Genomic DNA, 24,845 nt, shown 5'->3' with positions numbered 1-24,845 from the left:
AGTTAAGGTGCTGGTCTCACACACACACACACACACACACACACAAAAAAAGACAAATGCGTGTTAACAGCTGAACAACATTTTTTCTCCACCACGTGACAACAACGCATCAGACTTCTCCTCTGAAAATAACCAAGGAGCCCGAATCTGCGTCTTTGAAGCTTCCAATCCGAGCCCAGCCACAGCTCACCATTACAACAACTAGTCTGTCGCAAAGCAACGACAATAACAACAACAACAACAACAACAACAACAGATAAGGGAGTAAACAGAGCAAGTTCAAAGTCGAGGCGGCGAGCAGTGACCGGGAGAGATGAGCTGTCACTAACTCAAAGACAGTGAGGGGGGGAGAGAGAGATTGCTGTAAAGATGACAGCTCGGAGCTGCAATATAAAGATATCTGACAAATGACAGCATCTTTAAAAAAATCAAATATTCATTGTAATCTGTGATCTCTGACCTCACGATAAGTTTTCACAGCTTTGACCATCAAACTTTGAAATCTTCCTGGAGTAAAAACAGATGTAGCTTTCAGACATGGGACTACGCGGAGGTTTGTTGAAGTTTTTAAAATACCAAGGTAACGATGAGCCTGAATGCACCTTGAAGAAGAAATCTGACTTAACCACCATAAATCTCTAACTAAATTCCAGAGGCATATCATGGTCGCCCCTGTCTGCCTGTATCAGATCTCCCTTGGAGCTGTATAAATTGACACTGTCTAAATTTCCTTTTACAAGACAGACTATTGAATGGGTGGGTTAAATGGGTAGGGCGCAGTTAAACAAATGCTCCGGATCAAGGAAATTGTGCGTGGCTTCTTTTGTCATTCAGAGAGGAAATTGAGAGATATTCGGTGGGGGCTTGGAGCCACTAACGCATGGCATTCATCTATAATGCACTCGGCCTGTCCGTCAGCTACTCCATTTCCTGTGACTAGCGCAGCGTGCCTAATCACCCTGCTCAACGTGGGGTTCCTTCCTCAAAGACAGCCACACACTCACACACACACACACACACACGGTCACACAGGCAAGAATAAAGATGCAGGACGCACAAACATAGTGCAACCAATCATGCCCGCTGAGGCAAACTGATTATTCTTATGTGCGGAACAAAACATCTGTAAAGACGCTCAGCACCACTGTGCTCTAACAGTGTTACGACCCTAACAGCATCTCTTCGTGTCCGCTCTCATCACTTAGAAAACTGCTCATGAGCCGGGAAAAATCCACGTAGACGTCCAGGATGTGACTTTAAGAATGTGGTAAATCGTGCCGTCAACAACCTGATGACATTACATGTGCTGCAGCTGTAGTTTATCCAACTGAAGATCAGGATAAACTAGTGTCTTATCATGCAGGAAGGTGCCCGGTATAAATACGTTTGGTTAAGTGTTAAATTATTTTCATACACTGGAGAAAAAAGAACCTTACTACCCAACACTTATTTAACCACTTCATTAACATAATTAAACCATTAACAACATTTTTATCTTACAAATACACAGTTTAATCTTTTTTTATTAATGGCTTATTAAGCTCACAAACATCAATTCTGATGTATAAGGTACTAACAATTATTTAATAACTTTGTGAAGCAAATGAAATAATATTAAATCTTAATAGTTTCTACTTAATTAAGGGTGTAGGACTTACTACAATTTACTATATCAAGTTAATTAACCATATCAATTACTAATCTATAACATTTTTATAAACTTAAAGCTACAATATGCAACCTAAGCTAATGCTAACTAACTAATCTAACTAATGCACATTAAGTCTTTTATATTTTATTTTAAGTACTGTGCATAACATAAGAAGTAAAGAGTAAAGGAACTAACGCACAAACTAACATCTCTGTCTCACTTCTGAAGCTTTGAAGAATGATGCTTGTCAGGGTTTGAAGCTTCTTTTTTTAAAAGCATAATAACTGGGTCAAGTTTTTTGGGAGGAAGAAACATGTCGACATGTTTTTAATCGTTTTTAGAGCATCGAGTTCAAGACTGATGGATATTATGGTGAGTAGAGGCAATTCATTGATCTCTGTATCAGGATAATAAGAGCTGAAAATAGTAATAATACAGAAAATGACCGACCTTACCCTTTATTAAGTACATTTTAAAATGTTATTCAGAGTTTAACAACTTGTAAGATTTTAATTACTTGATTTATTAAGAGTTTGAAAGGAATTAATTGTAGCTCTATTAAGTAAATTAATGTATTAATACAATTTACTAACTAAAAGCAACTCAGTATAAGTTGTTTAAGCAATGTGCCTAATTTCATAATGATAATTTTACAGTGATGTAAAACTAAAGCCGACTAACTGCTTTTTTAAGACAAGTAAAACGAGCATCCTCCTGCTCTGGTGCCAGTTTAACCGGCTCTGTCTACGCCTGCAGTCGTCCGCAGGTGACGGCAGGAACAGTCCACATCTACATCGACATTCCCTTCAAACTGCTCTCAGCCTGCTGCTGTTTCCACCTGAGGCGCCGTCAACAGGATCTTTCACGGTGCCCCTGAGGTTAACATGGGGCCACATACTATCAATACTCCTCTGACGCCCAGATCCATACCTATGAACCACCACCACTTTGTTTACCTGTGTGTTCAGTAATTAAAATAGATTTCTGAGAGGAGGCCTAATCCTTTTAGAAATGACATCGATCCTGCTACCAGTGCAAAGAGAACTGTGGTGTAATTTTGTTTTTTTTTTTCCTCCCGGACACTCTTTCCATACAAGCTGTGTTGAGGACCCCCACCCTCCCTGGTCCCCTTTCCTCCTCGATGGAAACTTTGGAAAGTCCTCAACATGAAGGACGTCATTTAGGGCCATGTGGGGAGGGGGGTCTGTGCAGTAGAGGGGTGGCAGGTGGAGATAATAGAGAGGAAGCCTCTAACCTCATCTAAAGCTGTCTGTCTTCGTAAATAAAATGAGATAATTATTGAGTGAACAACATTATACAGTGACGACGCACTCTTTCTTCTGCCCCCCTCCTGCCGGCGCAGTTGTAAATCTCAACAAACACGGTGCTTTTGGACATTAAGTGCTCACTAAGCACAGTGGATGCATCATATTTCAAGAGCAGGCGTTGTGTGGGTGAGGAGCTGGGGAAAATGGAGTGTAATGGTTATCCATTATCTTATACGGCAACGGCAGCAATGATCATTTTCAAGTGACTCATTTCTGGAAGTACCTATCTATTGGCCACTTCGAGAGAAGACTTTGATGGCTAATCCAAAACAACTATTCAGAGGTCATTTACTGCGGCAGCGCCGAGACACTCTGCACAAGAGAACGCTCCAGCCTCCCTCATTATTCAAATACAATCCCCAGGAAAGATCCACATCACAAACAGCGGCGCCGCAGCCCAGAGTGGGCGATTACCTACACAGCATACTCTGGTCCAGAGTGGAAACATTAACAATGCATCAACAAATGAATATATCACAATCCAAGTAAGAGTTTGAAAGCGCACAAGAGATATTCGTCATGGGAATTAAATAGTGATACTGGAGTCTATTAACATATCAATGATGGCACTCGTCGAAAAGCTTGCTGGTCAGTAATCTGTAGATACAAGTCGTGTTCGTGAGACGACGTTCATAATATTCAGTCCTATATTATTCAGCCGAGGTAAATGTATTTTTAGAAGTGGAGGTGCGACGTTTGTTTGTGTGTGGTCTCGGCTCCACATGAATGGTTACTTAACACCACACTGATTTCCCCTCAGCAGTTAGAGAAAAACCAGCCGATGCTCAATGATGCATCACCGTGTTTGTTGCCGCCAGCCTGTGTGTGCGCGAGTGCATATGTCTGCGTGTGTGTACGTGTTACCATAGCTGGCACACAGACAGACAGCCGAGGAGTGACTGCCGTAGTGTCACCATCTGTGGATGCATTTGTGTCTGTCTGTACACAGTGTGTGTCTTAGTGTGTGTGTGTGTGTGTGTGTGTGTGGTTGTGGGTGGTTTGGAAGGGGAGGGGTGCACTCAGACAGTAGACTGGACCACAGCTCTATAGTTTGCAACTTCTAACAACAGCAGGCCGACTCTTTGCCAAGTACAAACTACACTGTTAAAACTGTCAGTTTTAACAAGGTGACAGCTTCACAGGTTCAAAAATGTCGCCTTCAATTTGTTTTTTAAATAACTTCGAAAAATCTGCTCGGAAACTGCATAATTTATTTACAATACATTTACAGAACAAACCCAAATTTTCTTCCCGTCACTTTCAATACAAGTGATACCTCAGTGAAATCGACATTTTCTCACCAGTGCAAGTAAAAAAGCAACATTGAAAAAGCACCGACAGCTCGTTAAGATGCAGTTTTGCAGTGTATGAAAACACTTGGCAAGCAAGTGAGATTAGAGTTCAGCAGTTGGTGGAGATTAACGCCCGCAATGAGTGGCGCACGTGCAAGGCTGTGTGTGTGTCAGTCTGTGAGAGTGTGCGCGCCTGTGGGGTGTGTGGATTACTGAAGAGGCCCTGGCTGGGATAACCTCTACCCCCAGCCTGTGAACTTGCAGGATCCTTCACGGTGCATGTTTGAAGTGTCAAATCCTGCGCACTTCATATAGATTCTGGCAGCATCTTCCAACGTACGCCTTCTCTCACTGTGTCCCAATAAAAAAACCAAAAACAACAAAAAAAAACGAACGAGTCGGACCCTGAAAGCGCCTTTACGTCCAACCTGTCGTCATGTGCGTGTTTCAGTGCACGTGTAGAGTCTCCTCACCGGTGTTGCTGGAAAAAAATAGTGCAAAAACTTTGTTTTGATCGGCTTCGCCAAGATGAAAAAGTCAGTGTAATAAGAAATATGTAAAAAGAAAACAAGATAATAAGAAAAATGTAACACAGTGCAAATGAACTGTGGCAAACATGAAGCATGTGACCTCACGGAGGCTTCCAAAGGAAAGATGAAAACAGGAGGGAAACGTGCATTCATTTGCATTCATTTGCAGGAAATTCCGTTTCAGTTTGTGCTAAATTTGATGAAAATTTAACTACAGGCTGTTTTTAAGACTACGTTTATATAGAACTTTAATGTACCACAGAATAAAATGAAGGACAAAGGCAGGTCAAAGGTCGTGAGTGACAGCAGCATATACAAGATGGAGCTGTAAAGGATGGGAGAGGTGAGAGGGAAATGGAAGTCAAGTTGGTTAAGGTCATAGAGCTGGACTCTCCTGGACGTGTCTGTGATTCCTCATCAACCTGCAGCTGATTCTTCTTCATCTGAACTCACGCGCTGCACACGTGGAGCTCCACGTATTCGAACGAACGAGAAGGAGCTCGGCTACGACAAGGGCACGCAGGCGTTTCAGCAGGTGTATGGACACAAGTAGGCGAGCCTGTGCACGTCTTTAAATCCACTGTGGATAGCATTATGCTGGAATTCACACAGGTTGTCTAAACAGTCAAACAGCGGATCAATACGCCCATCGATCGGTGGCATTGAGACTGAACTGGTCGTGTCGAGGGGGCAGGAGATTCTCACTAGAGCTCTCTGCAGGCTGCTAGCTGGAGGATGCACACGCACACATATTTAGAGAGTTTGTTTCAAGCACACAAGACTGACACAACACATATGTAATAGGGAGTTCACAGCCGAGGATTTGGGGAGGTACAAATTCATGAAGGCATGTGTACAGGTTTCTGAACACAGACGTGTGTGTCTTCTCCTGTCTGCGCTCACACCTGGCTGCAGTGGGACAGAAACTAAAGAGACACAAACTACCCCCACACCAGCACGACGGCACTCGTCTCATATGAGCAGATTCAGGTCCTGTCTGTTCAAGTCAGAGCGGTCTGCCAGCAGTTTGTCTCAAAGTGAGGGCATCCAGTCAGCTTCAGCAGCTGAATATCAAGCTGGCTGCCGCCGCGTCTCCTCGCGCTCAACTGACACAGTCGATAGCTCTGCATTATTCATGGGGACGGCGGGGGCCGATGAGATGGCCTCTCACTGAGGGCTGGATTTCAACAGGCCCAACTTTTACAGGAGCTGGCGGACGCGTGACACCTTCAACAACTGTTTATTGTCAGCGAAAATGACAACGTGAGGCACGGGAAAGGGCACGCGCAACTTTCAAGGGGAGGGGAGGCGGCTCGGGGAGGAATGTGCACTTGTGAGCTAATTCAAAATATGAAGGTTTTACACGAGACTTGAAAATTTGAAATCCTTTTCACACCCAAGCGTCTGTGCCTTTTAAATAAAATGTTGCAGAGCTAAAATAGCGGCGCTCTTAAAAATAAAGTACATATTATGACTCTCTTGTCAGCTCCTCTTGTTTGCTATCAAGTCAATAAACACGGATCACAAAGTTAACACGAAAACCTGAAGTGTCTCTTTGCACTAATAAAAAGAAAACAAATCATAATTTCAAATGCTGCTCAACCCAGTGTTTGCTGATTTCCATTACACAGACTAAAGACATCAATTAGCTAAAAAAAAAAGAAGAGGAAAAGCAACTAGAAAGAAAACAGACAGTTATTTGGAGTAAATCAAACAAGACGCAAAGAACCAGAGGCAATAAAAAAACGTCAGGCTGCTTGATATCAGATCTCGGAGGAGAAATTTGATGGGCACCGATGAGCAGAAGGCATCTCAGGAGAATTGGACAGAGGAGAGATTTAATGTGATCATAGGGGACGCTCATCTTTCAGGGAACGGGGTAATAATGAGCAATCAATAACGTCCTTAACAGAGTTAGAGCGAGTGGCTGACAGCAGATGTAAGGCTCCGGCTAACAGGCTACGTCTGATCTCACATTACCACACTGGATCTTAGTTTAACGTGCGCGTGCATGCGCACACACACACACACACACACACACACACAGTATTTATGGACACGAGCATATGGACAAACACGCATTAACATAATGACGCACACTCTCTTTTCTTTCCGTATGCCTGTTTTTCTCAGTCACCCACATACATTTAGACGCACACACAAACACACACACACACACTCGTCAGGTGACATCCACCAGCGTCGTGTCATCGTCTATTGATCAACAGCTGTAATCACATTCACAGGTGATGAACGTGGTGGTCGGCCTCTCTGCAGTGTGAGCGCAAGCTTCACAGTTTATTCGCCGACTGATGATTTTTCACAGGATAAAATCACAACCACCGCTGGCAGATTATCTCAGCTCTACTAGCAAAGTAATAAAAAAAAGAAACACACACACACAGTATTTACCTGTAAAATAAATAAAGCTCTGTACTGTGTTTGCTGCTGCCGCGGACACTTAGGCTCAACAAGCATCTAGTCTGAGGGTCTCTGTGTGTTTTGCCTGAAGATGATGAACAACTTGTAACAGTGTGATTCCTGCACAGTAAAGCGGAGCTGTGTCACTAACGTGCACCTCTATGTCCTGTGTATAATACATCTAATGGTCCCCTCAAACACTGATAAGGTACATTTAGAAACAGAATGAATGTTTAAAGCAGTAATATATTCAGCCAGTTATTTAATATTCAAATTCAGTTTTACTGTTTTGATAAGTGCCCCCCCCCCCTCCCCCACTTTGGCTTTTGTTCTCTGAGCTAATGCAAAACTTCATGTTACGTCAGCTAAGAGACAATTTAGCTATATTAACCGAACCATTAATTATGATACCGTGTTATTATGTTTCCGTGTTAGTTATGAGATCGGCTGGAACTGTGGAGCTGCATGTTACCTCTGTAAAACTCAGCTGCCTCGTGATGTTTACAGTACTATAGTACAGGAGTGGGCTGTGTTGGAATGAATGTGATGATAATTTAAATCGTGTGTGAGTTCAAATTCATTTGAATTATTAGTCATCACAATATTTACTGAGCTATATAAACTGTTTTTCTTTTTTTTTAAACATTGTTTAATTAGCTGATTATTTATTGATTCATTGTTTGATGTGTAAAAGGTTATAAGATGGTTTAAAACTGTCCATCATTAATTTCCCACAGTTCAGTACCTGCTCTTGTCGGACCAAAACCCAAAGATATCTGATTAACCATTAAAGATGACATCACACAAGCGGCGGTGCTGATCTTCAAACCCGGCTGTGACCAGGAAATGAACACTTTGGATTCCTGAAGTTTTAAAACGACATCTTCGATAGATTACCACGTCAACCGAACCTCTGCTAACAGAAACCTTCATCACCATACATGATGGACCTGCTGCACCCGTTCTACACATTAACAGCACCAACTGTTCTGCAGCATCTCTACAAAGGCTGCGTGAAGCCAACAGAAAACCAGATATTTAATACCTCTCTGTTCACTGTGCATTTTCCCTCCAGTTCTGGCTGATCTGGAGTGAGGCAGACCAGGACCTTGATAACAGTGTGGCTGTGTTTGTTTGTGTGTGTGCTGCCAACTTAATGTACTTTCACATATTTCTCACAGCAGCAGCAGTTAGAAAGTCTTGTTTTCACTCTCACTAAATAAATAATTACAGCTTTATTACTCGGAGGCGCGGCTCCAACCATGAGGCAAACATAAGATCTGAACTTGTCATCTGGACTAAAACCTTACGTGTGTGATGTACCAGTTTTGGGAACCAACACTTTCCTTTTCAGACTGCCAGCACACTCCACTCTGCTGCGGTACAGATATTTCTGTGGTGCGTCTCTGCCTGAACCTTTGAAATGTGAAACGTGTTAAACAAACATATGTGAACGAGTGTGATAAACGTATTCAGGGGGACGTGGAAGCCGGGAATATGATCAGGTAGAGCGGGAGAGAACAGTAAAAAAAAGACGCGATTCAGCAAGGAGAAAAGGGGCCTGAAGTATTTATGGAAGAGATGAGTTGTGACACAAGATACGGAGTGACTGTGCCGTCCTGTTGGAAGGGGAATGTTATTCCACCGCTGAAGTCCCAAGAGGAAGATGAGTCAAGGCCGAGGAACGAAGGGGCCAACGGAGCAGCCTGAAATGCAGGCCAGGATATTTTCATTTTGAAAAGTTGTGCTATTTGTCATGATACAGTAATTTCTTGCTAAATAAAACCTATTGGTAATGCGTCTTGTATGTGAAGACTAACAGCTGAAGACTAACATTAGTATTTAGACTTTATAAGTACGTTTTAAGTACCTAGACTTCCTCTATTCCCAACTATAAAACACACTGACATAAGTCTGTAGTCAAATTCATTTTGTAAACAATATCACGCTGTTGCAGATGCTCCAGCCCTTGTCAACAACTCGTACTAACAGCTGACCAGATGTGTCCGAGGGCTTCACAGTCTCCTAGCAACAGCAAAATGTTCTGGTTCTATAGGTAAATCTGAAACCACAGCACAGACTTTTATACACCGTCATGTCACCGTTTTTCATGGTTTACTGTCTAAGACGACTTCAGATCACGCTGCCTCTGTAATTTTCAGTTTAATCACAAGACCACGAGGTGACTCTGTGCTTATTCTGTACGTCACACTGTGCTGGGCCCCAGATTTGAGCCATCACTGCTTCCTCCCCTCGGCTTAATCACGGATCAAGGCTTTAGCACTGCCGTTCATCAGGTTGTTAGCTGCGCTGAAACTCTCAGACGCGGCTACAGGCCTCTTATCTTATCAGTCAATCGGCAACAGTGCGCAGGAAGTGAGACGCACAACAGGGATACTGCCTGCAACACTCATCTGTCAAGACACGCTGGCTCAATTACCATACTGTAAGACTCACACAAAACAGGATGCCGGTGAAGTGGATAAATTGAATTGCTGACGTTAAACAAGCTCAGTCATTAGTGGCGTCCATATAGGGAAACAAAAACTGTGCAACAAGAGGACGGAGGTGTTGTTTTATTTGCTGTAGCCGTGCAAAAGAGGAAGTGGTAAACTTCTTGCTTCCCGGACAGAAATCTGCATTTTTCTAATCAGGAGCGTGTGTGTGTGTTTGTTTTTGATGCAGCCCCCTCATATTACTGTACTTGTGTGCTGCCTCGGTGTGGAGACAGAGAGAAAAAAGGCAGGGAGGGGGAGTTATATAAAGAGAAAGACAGATAGAGACAGAGACAGAAGCAGAATGGGAAACAGGTTTCTCTCTCTGGGAAACAGAAAGAAACAAAGGCTGAGACAAACACACAGAGTGCGAAAGAGGAAGAGAGAGCTAGAGAAAGAGTGAGAGAGAGAGAGAGAGAGAGAGAGAGAGAGAGAGAGAGAGAGAGAGAGAGAGAGGGAAGGATGCTGGATGTGTGTACTGCATCCCAAGGGATCACTTACTCAGTATAGACACAGTACTGGAGGACAGAGCACAACAAGGGTTCATTGGCCAAAATCTCTCCCGTTTATACACACACACACACACACACACACACACACACACACAATCCCTCCAAGCAATATTCCTGTAAGCACTCGTCCGCCGAGAATAACTGCATTGACTGAAGAGGAGAAGAGGAAGGAATGTACGAGGACGATAGAACGAGGGGAGGAGGGAAAAAAATAAAACGGAGGGATGGGGAGAAAGCAGGAGGGGGAGGAGTGTCCACCTGGCTGGTGTCCAGGGGAATTAAACAGTCTGTTTACCGCTCAGCGCCTCAGCAGCGCCATGTTAGCCTAATGGCACGGACATGAAGCCAATTGATTTGTGGACCAATAGACCTGTCCCACAGCACAAGCAGATTACCTAGATCACTGGCTCAGCATCGAGTACACATCGCTTCTCATTCACACCCCACAGGCAGTGGAATGTGAACAGGGTTTTATGTGTTATCTGTGTGTGTGTGTGTGTGTGTGTGTGTGTGTTCGAAAGCTTAAATACATATACACATGTTCTTGGGATTAGAATGAGAAACAAGGGAGCCAGTTTGTGTGTGTGCTGGTTGATTCTCTGTTTGGAGATCGTCGCTGTGTTTTTTCCTTGTTTGTTACATTATTTTTAAATGATTCTGTTTGGGTTTGTTTTGCCTGGAGCTCGGGGATAATTCGGTATTTTGGATTATATTCGCTTTGGACGGAGTCCTAACATTACAACAAGATCGTGTTGCGTTATTGTTTTACAAAAATTAGCAGCTCGAATTAATGATTCCAAGAAGCTGGCAACAACGTGTTAGTTACCAAACTTAGTAGCTGCCATTAAAACAGTTAAGCCATTAACTTTAACATGAGAAAGCTTGAGACACTAATTCAGCCTTATGTCAAACTAAAATCTTAAATGAGTTTTCTCTGTTGCAGGTGTTATTGGAAAAACATAAGGTCACCAATCAACAATATAAGCAGTGCACACCTTCCACAATACGTTATGTCATAATTAACCCATTTATTGAGTAATCATTTCTATGTGATGCACATTTGTGGAACTAACAGTGCACATTGTCCCAATTTCAATGTTACACCCAAATAAAAAGCTCACTGCAGGACAATGAAAGACCACACACACTTGATACTACAGTTGTCCGTGTGTATGGCCGTGCAGTGAGAATAATTCCACATTCTCCACAGTTTTCACTCATGTCACTGTCCGACTTGATAAGCATGGAAATCCATTTATCTACAAAGGCACTGTATGGTCCATATTGGACAATGTCTCTTTCATGGTCCCTCGCGGGCCCTTTTTTTTGTCCACAAAGCCACCCAACTGATTCCGCCACGTCTGTAATAGGCCGCATTCATTTGATATAGACACATCAAGGGAGATATTGCAGTGGTTTTGCTGTGCGTCACAAGAAGAGTGGAGCTGGTTCACAGAAGCAGCAATATGCTCTGAACATAAAAGAACAATGGACACAAGGCAGATGCAGTAAGACAGAAAAAAAAAGCAACAGTGGACACCGTGCAGGCTGCACAAACACTGAATATGTACGCTCGCATGAATGCATAAATGGAAAACTGAACCTGGACACAGGGTAAAACTGAGAAGAAGGACCAGGCTTCAGACTACACTGAGGACAGAATGACAGATCCAGAATTAGGTCTCTGAGGCTGAGTAGGAGGAGGATGAGGAGGAGGAGATGTCAGATTACAGATTAGAAGGTGGGGAAGTGGTGGGATTAAACATGCCGTCTAGATAGTAGCCCGACTAATACAGCTCACAGCTCAGCTGAGGGCGTTGTCAAATTTAGTCCTGTGGATTAGACCGCCATGTGTCCAGCGGAGCTACGCCGAGGAAGACGTTCAACTCTGCTGGACGCTCTCCTTCAAATACTTTCCACGGTGCTCAATGTTATTCTTTGCTCATCTAATCCATATTTGTGCAAATGAGGTGAGCAGAGATTTACAACACGAGGCGGACACACAAAACCTTTGAGACACTGGTGTTAACAATGATGCTACGTCTTTACCACCCTCTGGCTAATGCAGCTAATGAATGAGAAAGCGCTAGCAGGCTAACGGCTCTAATTCTCCTTCACAGGCTATCATGTTGCAGCCCGGAGACAGATCAATACCATTTGCTCAACACACAGGAGGCCTGGGAATCTATAAAAGGGCTTTTATTGAGTAATTAAACACCCATTACTGTCCCGTGCAGCCAAACAATAAATTTGATCAGCCTCTTAGGCGCAGATCCAGCCGTGATTAATACTCAGTGCATGCATGACATAAAAGACCACGGTGACATTTTGCTAAGTCCTGTCTTAGACCCTTTGACGATACAGGGGACGAGAGTTCGGCTGCTTACAGCGGCAGTTTCAAGGTTGTTTGGTGCGGCTGGACCTTCAGAGAGCTCTGTGTGCTGTGACGGGGATTTTGTGGACATCAGCAGCCACACACTGACCGCTGCGGCCGGCTCGGGATGAAACGCCTCCATTAAAGAAACAACACCTAACAGCAATGAAACGTCTCGGGCAAAACTCTGATAGTGATATTTTTTAACTTTTTATAGCTGCACTCGACGTCTGACGTCTTACAGGACAGTTAGATCCACATTTTGTTAGCAATACTATCAATTTATCATTATAAAATCAACATATTATAATATTAAATGTATATGAATCAGCATTAATAATAATACATTTAATGAATAGTTTCTATAAAAGTGTGTGAATTACATAGTGTAATAATAACTATAAACCTATATAGTATATATAATACTAACATAATAATACAAATAACTATAACTTTGATAAAGAAAGTTATTTAATAACATATTCTATTATTTTCTATAATAGTTGCAAAATTCAATGCACTTTTTAAAATGCAGTATTTCAGTGGCAGCCTACTGTACAATGCAGAATGTATGAACAAATAAATATATTAATAGAAATAGAAATAACATGTTCAGGGAGGTAGGCAGAGTGTCATGTTGCAGTTGTACTGGTCGTCGTTACTTCACAGTTTTCAGAGCGACTTCTTTCCCCAGTTTCCCCGACATCCTTTTCTACACTTGCACAATTCAGAAACCTGTTACAATCCCATCCTTGTTGGAGAATATTTAGCGTTGTTGAGCCAACAATATGGCATCTGGGTGATTCTCCTAAATATGAATGGCCCATTCACAGGGCTCAATGGAGTCGCTTGGCAATGGCCCCTTCTTCCCCTCCCTCCTCCATACTCAAAACAATATTCAACGCAGCAGTCTTGGCACTTTTCCCCGAAATCAACAAAAGAGGAACTCGAAGCTGTCCCTGAAACCCTCAAAGCATTAAGCCTCTGTGAGATGCAAGTACTTGGCACAAGCAGAGCGATTTAATGACAATGGGCAAATCATACAGTGCTTTGTGAGATTTAGGGGATACAATAGCACTCCGTTTCCAAAGCACACATTAGTAAGCATGTCATCGGGACCCCCTGGGGGAGTTGAGCAGCCTAGAGGATTGTGTAGTGAAGAGGATAAATATATGTTACCGGGCACGAAGATGGACCACTGCCAGAGCCTCCGTCCATCAACATACTGTGGATCCTGAGTGTGTGGAATACATTAAAATAATAATCTTCTGTACACACAAACTAACCCACAAACTGAACCCATTTGGCTTGTTAAGTGTATACATCGCCATGCATCCAAAATCAATTTACAACCATTTAACAGAGCTCAAGAGGTGCACAAAGAGGAGAAAGTCTCGTCTTACAAAAAAATAATCTACTGCCATGAAACAAAAAACAAAACAAAACAAAAAAAAAAACACTTGTTATAAATGTGCGGTGCTTACAGCCATGCTGACCTCTCAGTGCTAAACAAAACCAACAACGGACAAGCAGACACCCACTCAAAAGTCAATACCATGCGTGCCTCCTCTTCCTCTTGTATGGTTAATGCATGATGCCAGGTAGGGGAGACAGACGGAGAGTAGGATCTCATTATACGCTGCATGCGATCATTAACTATCTACCACATGTGTCCATCCTGCCAACGGAGTCGTACAAGCAACATCCTGATGCTTTCGCCTGCTTCCAGTGGGGAAACTTGGCCTGCACACGCTCGCTCACTCATCCACACACACACACACACACACACACACACACACACACTGTGTACGAGCATGCACAAACATAATCACAGGTATGCATACAAACACGTTTCTTCCTCTGGGTGCATGAACATACACAGATTAAGTCGTGTTTGAGTCATTGTTCAAGAGGCTCCAGCTCCTCCTGTGTGAGACTTAGCTGCATTTATTCTGGTTTACATAATTGTTAACTCTCATCGTGTTTTAGACGGTTGATGAGACAAAACAAGATACTCAAAGACGTCGCCCTGCACTCTGAAAAACTGGGAAGGATGAACATGAGCTGTCAGCAGATCAATATACAACTATGTCAGTAATAATTTCAGTTATTTATTGAGCAAATTATATAGTTTTTTAGAATCTGATGGCAAAGTAAGTATCTTTAGGTTTTCAGTCGGACAAAACAACACATGCAAAGAAATTATCTTAGACTCTGGTAAAGTGGGAATAATAAGTGTTGTCTATTAGCAGATCAGTATATTGACTTTAAATTAATCTGCAACCATTTTAGTAGTCACTTCACTCATTTAAATATAGTGGAAAAATAGAGTGTTTGTAAATATGAAGATTTCTACCTGTCACACAGTTGACTAAGTATCTTTAGCTTTTGGAAACATTTAAAGGTGTGATTTAGACTCTGGAAAACTGGAAAACCAGTAAGGATCAGTAGAAGGATCAACTGAATATTTATCTACAAATATTTAGTAATCCACTGAGTTATTTCATTTCTGTTTTCCCTTATCATGTCTGATAGTGAATAAAGGATCTTTAGCTTTTGACAAGACGCCTGAACACATCGTATTCAGCTCTCCAAAGTTGGGACTGAAATTTCTTTGCCATTTTTAAAAATTTTACAAACTAAAAAATATAGAGAGAAAAAAAACAAGTGTCAGAATAATCAATATTGAAAATAATTCTTTCAGTGTCTTTCAACACACACTGAAAAATTTCAAGCTATTTAGCAACAGCAGTTGTTTTTGCTCTTGTTCTCGGTTTGTGTCCATCTCCCAGAGGCCACAGGCAGCTCAGTGATGCTGTGCCACACGCCCAGCCACTCAACATCCTTTGTGTCCATCCTCTGGCAGCCTGCCAGCTCACACACACACACACCCTGCCTCGTACCCAATGAGCCATTGTTCATTAACGTGCACACACGCACACACACACACACCTTTGCTGCCTCGCAGACACAAAAATGTCCGACTTACTTTACGCTCGCGCAAGCTGCCTCACTAATCAAGACGTTCAAACTGAGCTGCAGACTGTGGAGCCCGGGCTCGCTGTTAACAAAATCAGATCATCCAGCCAGAGTCGGCAAGAGAAGAGCAGCCGCGGCGAGAGATTACAGTCAGATCCTTCCTCTCTCATAGCTGTCATTTTCTTGGCCTCTGTGGGAAAAAAAAAAAAAAAGGCTCTTGTCGGCATCCCCCATCGTCGGGCCAAATGAGTGGTGAGCTTCTCCGCATATCAATGCACAATTTAACTTAAGACTTCCATGGCAATAACCTAATTAGAAATGGTGCCTTCTCATTTGAAGGCACAATGTAAAGGATAAGCTGTATGCTGCCATGTCTATTGAGGTCTAATGGCGCAGAATATTCCAAAGTGGAAGTTAGATTTTTTTTTCTTTTTAATAAGTCCTTAGCATATTTAACGCTTCCACATGCTGAATGTTTTAATATCTGCCAGAGAATCCGGGCCATGGGTGGTGGAGATTGCTGCTGAAGAGAGCGGGGGTCTGCTTAAAATTCAGAAAAGGGGGCAGAGGATTGCAAAGAAGGTAGAAAGGTGGATGGTGGGTGGTGGTGGTGGTGGGGGGAATCTACAGCTCTGATTAGATTAAAACCTATGAAAATGACGCATTACATAAAACATAAAAACTTCAAACATTTGGGGGAATTCAGAGTTCAAAGAAAGCGCGATAATGCTTTTAATGCCCAAATTAACATGGAAATGAATTTAGTGGGATGTCTCTTCAAGGCCGGAAAATAATAGCTGGAAAATTCTGGATTTTTTTTGACAACTGATCTCAGATCAGTTTAGGCTCTTCTGGCTCGAATGGTTCCCAGCAGTTATCTAGACCTGAAATGACCCTGGATGTATGATCACATTCAGAGCATGTGTTAGGATACTGTACGTATCCACGAGAACCAGATCAAACACAGCAGATCTTTCAAATGTTATGCGCCACCACGACACCTAAAAACATTATCTCGGGATCACATATTACAGAGGGAAGCTGCGAGTATTATCCCACCCCTGAGTCAGTCTTGTGTTGATACCCTTCGCCTTAAGTACACCCATCAGATTTTGACTAGATAATAACAAGTCATCACAGGGAGAGGGACGTGAGGGCAGAATAAATATACATCTGCCAGCGTGTGTGTGTTTGAGAAAAAGGTTCAATTGCAGCATGAAAAAAAAAATCCATCAACTGGCAACTGCCACTCATAGCAACACTAACCCCCCCTCGAAAAAAAAGCCCATTGAAAGAATAAAAAAAACAGCCAGTATACCAGTGAAAGCGCAGAGGAGGGGGAGAGAAGGAGGAAGAGGGGGGAGGATTGAGTGGATCATGGTGTCAAGGATTTTAAGGAATTGGCGTCCGCTCATCTACAGAGAAACGCGTCTCGGGCAGCGGCGCTACCGACAGCTGCCTGCCGTCTCTGGGAGAGGAACTTAGATCAGCGAGGAGGGGGCTGTCAGCAAGCATGCAGGGAAACACACAAAGACTACACAGCCTCGCTACAGTTAGCTGACACACAGCCCCGGCACCGTCTTCTGGGACGGAGAGAGAAAGAGACAGACAGCGAGAGGGAGAGAGGGAGAGAGAGAGGGAGAGAGAGAGGGGAAATAAGTGGACAAAGAGTGAAATAGATGAGAGAGCAAGGAGACAAGATAGGCTGACGCACTGTCGAGCAAACGTGAAGAACAGAAAGGGGGGAGAAAGATGAGAAGACAGAAGAAGAGAGAGATGGAGAGAATGAAACAGACAGACAGGTCCGAGAGGGATTTGTTCTATTTGCATGCGCCGGGCTCCCTTGGGGTCCAGCTCTGCTTGGTGAGCCGAGAGCACAAAAGATAACACTTAACATATTTGCTAAAAGATGACAACCCTGCCTGGATCTCATTTGAAGAGGCCCCTTTGTCAGGACACGCAGACAGCAGAAATCCACTGATACGGACGCGCCACGGACCAACAAATGTCTCTCTCTCTTTCTCCGTGTGTCTAAAAAGCACAATATTTCCCCACATCGCCTTACATCTGGCAGAAGTCCCACGGGGGGGGCGGGCTGGATCGCACGCTGGTGGCTCCGGGACGGTGAAACAGCTTTTAATGGTAAACATTACAGACTGATAGAAAGTGTCAGGATAATTTATTTATAAGGCCCCACTGGGAGTAGCTTAGCCACCCTCGCCGCACACCGGCTCTCTATTCATTTAAGGGAAAAGTCCGTATTTAGATAAATAAAGGCAGAGTAAAGGGGCGCCTGTTTGTAGAGCAGTTTTTCTTCTATTCCTATTATCTCTCCTCTCTGTGTCCCTATTAGCTGCACCGGGGGGCTGCCGGAGATGTGAGGCGATACGTTATGTGTATAATGAGGGGGATTATTGCTACTGTCACTGCAACACGCACAGACAGTGGATGCAGAGGGATGGATCTTAAGCCGAGGACTGTAGCAAACAAATAAGACTTAGAGGAATAAACAAACCAAGGAGTATCTATGTTATTTACATCATTACACACACAAGCAACACGTGCACAGTGACGCCTGGGCTCTATATCTATCTCTCACACACAAACACACACACACACACACACACACACACACGCAAACTTGCATTTTAAAACTCATACATCCTCTCCTAGAAGTTAATTATTTTAAAAACAACAACACACAATTTAAAAAAAATCAGATTTTACAAATCTGAACACAAAAACAATCTAATGTCAGTCAGGTGACAAATTCAAATGAAAAAACTGCTACTGAAAATATGTCATGTTATGTGCAACATGTGTATGTTATTTCTTATTTGACATCACTGTAACACACAAGGTTCTAATAGATGCTGCGTTCATGAGTTGGAGTTTGACAATAAGGTCACACACACACACACACACACATACACACACACACACACACCCCTACAAAAAGAAAAATAATAAATGATCGTGCAACATCTGTAAGGTTGTAAACACACATGCACATGTGCATCAGCAAGATAAAAGATGGGGAAACAGCACATGATGTCAAGCAAATGACTGTGTGTGTGTTGGTGTGTGTGAGAGAGAGAGCGAGAGCAGAGAGAGAGAGAGAGAGAGAGATCAAAGGTGAAAGGTTGAGTCCTCACTAATAACTGCTACAAAAACCGAGAACGTGAAATAGTGGAACTTCAGCCTGCGCGGGCACAGACCGCACCATTGTGGCTTCCAGCGTGATTATTCATTCGAAAACTATCCGCTGCACTTGCAACAGGGTGGGATTTTTCAATTCCAACAATTCGCCATTGTTCCACATGAATGTCGAACACGTATCCTGCGACGTTTCCAAACAACTCGCACGCATCGTTCTCAGAACCCCCTGAAATTTGAATGAATATATTTGTGCTGCGTGTTGCTCTCGTGGTGTTTTTGTTAACGTTGTTTATGGCTCCTATTAATCCATCATCAGCTTCAATGGAATAAACTGGGAAAATGCTAAATTAAATTCAAACAGTGAAGAAGAAATGGTGAACATGCAGTTTGACTCTGCAGTGATTGAGGCCTCGTTCACGGTGACTCCAGTCACATGCAATTACATCCACAAGCCACTGCTTCATTAGACGACTTGTGGCTCCATATTTTTTACATCTCAGTCAAATGTAAACTTGTGTGTGTGAGCATGAATTTAAAAAAAACTAAACAACAATAATAATAATAATAATAATAATAATTCTAGACTCACATCTGTCTTAATAATATGTTGGTTTGATTGTTAAAACATTTAAGAAGCAACATCAATTAACATATTTACAATTTAACTAGATGAAATTAATGTGTAATTTAAAGGTAACACAGAAAATATTTATTATAATTTGCTGTGTGTGTGTGTGTGTGTGTGTGTGTGTGTGTGTGATAAAATTAAGCCTAAACATGAAAGCTGCAATTCTGTAATAACACCCAATAGGAAACCATGAATACACTATTTGGTATCAAGTAGAAGATGTGAATGTGCAAACAATCAGATGATAATTTCTAGTGAGATGTTTAATTGTTTGAAAGAGAAATCCACCCAGTGTGCAGCATGCCGACTACTCCCCATCTCCCCCACAGGCTGCTCCAACTCATCAGTGCATTTTTACACCTTGTAACACATCAATGACAAAAAAGTGAAAAAGTGCCCAAGTTGATGGAGACAAGAGAAGAAAATGCACCTACCATAAACGCTGCTGCTGCTGATCATGTCGTGCTGGAACAGGGAGAGGAAGAAGAGGGAGAGGAAGAGGAGATGAGAGCATTGGAATTAATTTGTGGAGGAAAAAAAGGTGGAAGGATTCCCTCTGAATGACAAAAGAAAACAGCTTTACATTACAAGACACTTTGTTTTGGTCCAGCACTGCTCAGATTTCCAGCCTTGTGAGAGAGGTGGGCCCTTCAAGTCTCGGAGCGAGCAACTCAATAGGAGAGGCATCTAACCTACATGCATCTCATTAGAAAGTGGAGCCCGGGATGACAGGAGGCGGCGGCGGCGAGCAACGGGAGGAGGAGGTGGAGGTGGAGGAGGTGGAGGAGGAGGAGGAGGGTGCAGGAAGAAAAATCAACTGGTGCGAATCAGCGATTGTTTGGAAATGATACCCGGAGTGTGAGTCAACTTAAATCTCTTGATGACGCCCTAAAACGTCCCAGCTGTGAGGAGAGACGCGCTGCGGTGACACCGTGTCCGCGCTCCGCACGCACGCACGCACGGGGCCAACTTGTTGTAACCGCAGCGCCGCCGCCGCCTGATCCGGGCTGGAGAAGCCTCCGCGTACACGCAACTTGTGTGTGTTATTCCTGTGCAGCGAGTGCCGCACAGCACACACACACACACACACACACACACACACACGGAGCCCGTAGTGCAGCCTACGCGTCCACGTCTCTGCGACTTTAACCGTGGCGCAGGTGCGCTCCCTGAAAATCACATTAAAATAATAAAGAAATAAAGAAAGAAACAGCGCGAACGCAGCGACTGACGCTCGGGTGTCGTTTGGAAACTTGTTCCATCGCACGGTGCTCACGCGTTATCCCGAGATAAGCGGCGGACTCGGGCTGCTCCGAGCTCGGCTCCTCCGCAGACGCGCCGTCTGCTCTGACCACTGTCTAATTGCAGACGCAGCGGATCCGCGGACTATCCTTCTCTTACCTGCTTTTTTAGCGACAGGTCGACCTCTCAGGTGGGGGGTTAGGGTCGCATCGATCCCGGGGAGGGGTTCTGCTGATGAACGAGGTGCCGAGGTTAAGCCGGGTTGCGTGCGAGCTGAAACCATCCCAAGTTAACGCAGGAAGCACTGACCACAGCCACTGCCATGTTGGAATTTCACCAGCCCTGAACAGCTGCTTCTCAGACTGACCAGTACGCTCCCCACTGCGCATGCGTGCCACGGCTTACAATAAAAAAAAAAAAAAAAAATAAAAAAAAGCAAAATCCTCAATAGCAATAATTGACCATAAGGTTGATGTGAGCTCTGCTTTGTGTGGAGATGTTGGCAAGATGGTCAAAGCAGCGAGTCCAAATGGATCGTTGTTGCTTGGTTTAGTTGACAGATTAAAGAAAAGCTGAGGAAATAAGTCACTTCTGATTATTTTAATCCGAATTAGATCCAAATTGATGAGACTGGCATGATATTTTAGAGCATGTGTGGCAATAAAGGACCGGCTTGTGTTTAGGAAGTGGCTGTAATAATAAAAAACTAAAGCTTAATCGATGTTAATTCTTGTTTCCACATTTTGAATTTTATCATTTTAGCCAATCACATCCCACAGTGGGGAGAAACTTCAGCACTCCGCTGGAAAACAGCACAGTGACCCTCTTTTACACGCTGGCGGTCCCCTTGAAGCCCACTGGCCGCAGTTTGGACACCCAACGAAGTTAACAGACACCCCGTGAGGTGGGAGGGGGCAAATCTGTACCCCCCCCCCCCCCCCCTTTTCTAAACGCGCATCTCCCAGTGATAATTATAGCAGCGGTATGGAATTAGCAATTGAAGCCCTAATTATAATGAAAACGTCCCAGTTCGCGCGTTATCAAAGCATCAGGAGGGAGAGCAGGTTTAAACAAGACATCAGAGATGGAGGAAGTGTCAGTGCATTGTTCCCAATCACCCCCACCCACCCACCCACACACACACACACACACACACACACACACACACACACAATCAAATCCAGAGTGGGATTAATAAAAGAGGGCAGGATGTAAATAAAATATCACCTGGAAAGACAGAAAGCATTCGCTCACACACACACGGAACTCAGCTGAGGTCAACACACACACACACACACACACACACACACACACACACACACACACACACACACACACACACACACACACACACACACACACACCTCTCCAGTCAAACATGATGCCATATGTAGCAAGTGGATTGTCTTTCTCCTCCCTCCTCCACCTGCCGTTGTTCCCAGCCTCTCTGTGTTGGAGCCTCCTGCAGCAGATCATACAGTCCTACAGGCCTCAGCTACCACTCCACCTTTCTTTCTCAATTATCTATAATTAATTGTCTTTTTACAAAAAAAAAAAAAACAATTCCATTAATTAATTCATTCATTACATTTGTCAAGTCTGCAAAGCAATCAAGGATTTGTTAGCGTAATTAAAATTGATCCAAAACCCAACTAATCGCTGTGTAATAGCTTCGTAAAGGAGTGTTCTTTTTTGTCACAGGGTGTTAATTATTAGTTTCAAAAAGAGCCTTAAATGATGTTTGAGGCAAAACAGGGCTTCGTGTTGTATCATAGTGCGCGGATACATTACCGAGCGTGCTCTTTCTCCCTTCTGATTTACATACTGATGGCAAAGGTATAATTCAAGTGTGTTGAATATGCAGTGTTGCTATAAAAGGCTCTCACACTGATATGGAAAATCTTGTGCAGGACACTTTCAGATATGGGTTTCTATAACACCTTTTCTGATTGCCACAAACTTACGTGTGTGTGTGTGTGTGTGTGTGTGTGTGTGTGTGTGTAAATCTAAATAGATTTTAACTCATTAGCCATTGGAGAGGTAATGATGTAAGTCTGCCAGTAATGAGCTTAAGCTCTTAATTGAATAGGAGGGGGGAAATACACACAGCACGAACACCCACACAACCCTCAGTGCACAAAAGGATGTACACACAAGCACACACACCTACAAATGCAATCCTGCCTCCTGTGTTGGTATGGGGTGTTTTTTTTTTTCCCTCCTCTCTTCGGGGTCATGAGGGAGGGGGCAGTCATAGTCACATGACCAGCTAAATTTCAACTCCACTGCCTGCAGACTTCAGTGTCGGCTCTCATCACTTCACCACTGCACTTTTTTGTCTATTTCCCCCCCGAACACACACTCCAAATAAAAAAAAAGAAGAAGAAAAAGAAATAGGACAAACAAACAAAACGTTATCCTCATGTGCTTTTTGTTTAATCACGGCCTTAAATGAAATGCGAATCTTTAATATGTGCAAGAAAAACCTTTTTTTACAATAAGAGCCTAATCAAAGGACTCATTGAACGTCACACTAATCAAACCTCTGCTGCCAATGCTCCATATTCAGAGTATAAGAGGAGGAACATGCAACGAAAACCCCGCTGCTTTGATGTCACCTCTTCGAGACACATTTCATATTTTTATTCATCTCTTCCAAATAATTATCAGCACTTAACCTGCCACATCTACCAAGACGTAAAAATGTCAAAATCAATTTGAGCAAAGAGGGAGGCTTATAGGATAAAATGTCCATTCTTTATAAACTGTGCAGTACATTAGGAACAGACCGTGTTCCCTTGGTAATACAGGCTGTGAAAATGGTGATATCCAATTTGTTAGTGTCTTCTATCAAGTGTAGCCTGATATAAACAAAGCCCCAGTGAATGGGGGACAATGGCGGGGAAATCCAGAGGGAGGAAAAGGAGAGATTAGACGGTGTTTCTAGTTGCTCAGATAAAGAACAAGGGGAATAATGCTGCAAAATAGAAGACGGGATGAGTCGTCTTTGCTCGGAGGCTACTGTGTGTGGCCAATCCTCTTTTTATGAGCCCAGACTAACGCCCTGATGGGACACAGCGTAGATTTGAGTAGAGCCTATTGAGCATAAGCTGCTAAATTTGACAATAAAGGGAATGTGATTTACTGTAAGCTCCAGTGGGCCGAGAGCGACGCAGCCGACAGCAAGCGTGCACACACACACACACACACACACACACACACACACACACACACACACACCTGAGAGCATAAAAACACACACACTAACAATAACTCACTCACTCTGTTACTGTCTCTTGCTCTCTCGTTTGTTCTCCCTGGCACACACACACACACACACACACATTGCGAACGCCTGGCCGCCTTGCCTTTGAGCCCCACACACTCACGCAGCCACTCATGCGACTCAGCGGCAGTGACTTTGACAAATAACCAGGAAGTCCTGGTGTTGGCTTAAAAACTCCAACTTGTTCAGTTGCAATTCTGCATTTGTCCTGCTTTAATGGCTGTGGAAGTGGCTTTGGAGGTAATCTGTCAGTGATTGATTAGAGCCCGGCCAAATCCCCTCACTGAACGCATTGGTAGGCTGCAGGCCCGCCTGCTGCTGCGTGAGGCGGAGAGAAACACAGAGGGAGAGAGAGAAAAAGTCATTGAAACAGGCTTCTTCAGTGTGTGAGTACATGCGTGTGTCTATATTAGCTCAGACTATCCACTTGGAAAATTCAACCGAATTAATAAGAATTCAATAAAGTAAATCATTGTGAATCAATCCTTAGAAAAACAGCTCGATCCAGCTTGAATTTCTTATGTTTTGAGACCTTCTCATGTTAAAATAGGATGTTAAACTCTAATTGTATTAAAGTAGCTGCAACATTAACCCAAATATTAAACCTATTTGATATTTTAGATGTGTGTCAAAAGCAAACAAGACGGAAAGGAAGTAATACTTTACATTCTGCAGGTGAGTTCCACTGTTCAAAGTTGTGTTTATGGGTGTATGAAGTCGATAAAAACATGTTAAAAATGTTTACTGAGCTGTTAAGGAGGACCCCAAACAGAACACTTAAAGGTTAAGCCCACCTTTAAGCCTTTAAGCCTACCAGCAGGCCAGTGAATGCAAGCTGCACAGTTCAAATCTGCAGAGCCTTTTGTTTAAAGTCCACGTAAGATGTCAAAGCCAGTGTGTAACACGTGTATATTTTGCTATAATGCAGCTTTAAAACAAAGTAGGGAC

The 24,845-nt window shown here is 43.3% G+C and overlaps 1 protein-coding gene across 2 annotated transcripts in view; it reads right to left on the bottom strand.

Annotated features, from left to right (window-relative positions):
* LOC113163109 (fidgetin-like) overlaps positions 1 to 20,926 on the bottom strand; it is a 30,656-nt gene extending 9,730 nt beyond the window's left edge. Inside the window, exons 1-2 of one of the 2 annotated variants that reach the window (XM_026361448.1) lie at positions 20,771 to 20,926; positions 19,804 to 19,834 (exon numbers count right to left, since the gene is read on the bottom strand). In XM_026361448.1, coding sequence (XP_026217233.1) covers positions 19,804 to 19,828 — 25 coding nt within the window. In that variant the 5' untranslated portion in view covers positions 19,829 to 19,834; positions 20,771 to 20,926. Of the gene's footprint in view, positions 1 to 19,803; positions 19,838 to 20,770 lie in introns of both variants that reach the window. The other variant, XM_026361449.1, reaches the window with a different exon arrangement.
* Positions 20,927 to 24,845: the final 3,919 nt, after the last annotated feature.

This window comes from Anabas testudineus, chromosome 2 (assembly GCF_900324465.2).
Source record: "Anabas testudineus chromosome 2, fAnaTes1.2, whole genome shotgun sequence".
NCBI classification, from domain to species: Eukaryota; Metazoa; Chordata; class Actinopteri; order Anabantiformes; family Anabantidae; genus Anabas; species Anabas testudineus.
The sequence above is the reverse complement of the archived record's forward strand: the minus strand, read 5'-3'. Positions and strand labels throughout refer to the sequence as shown.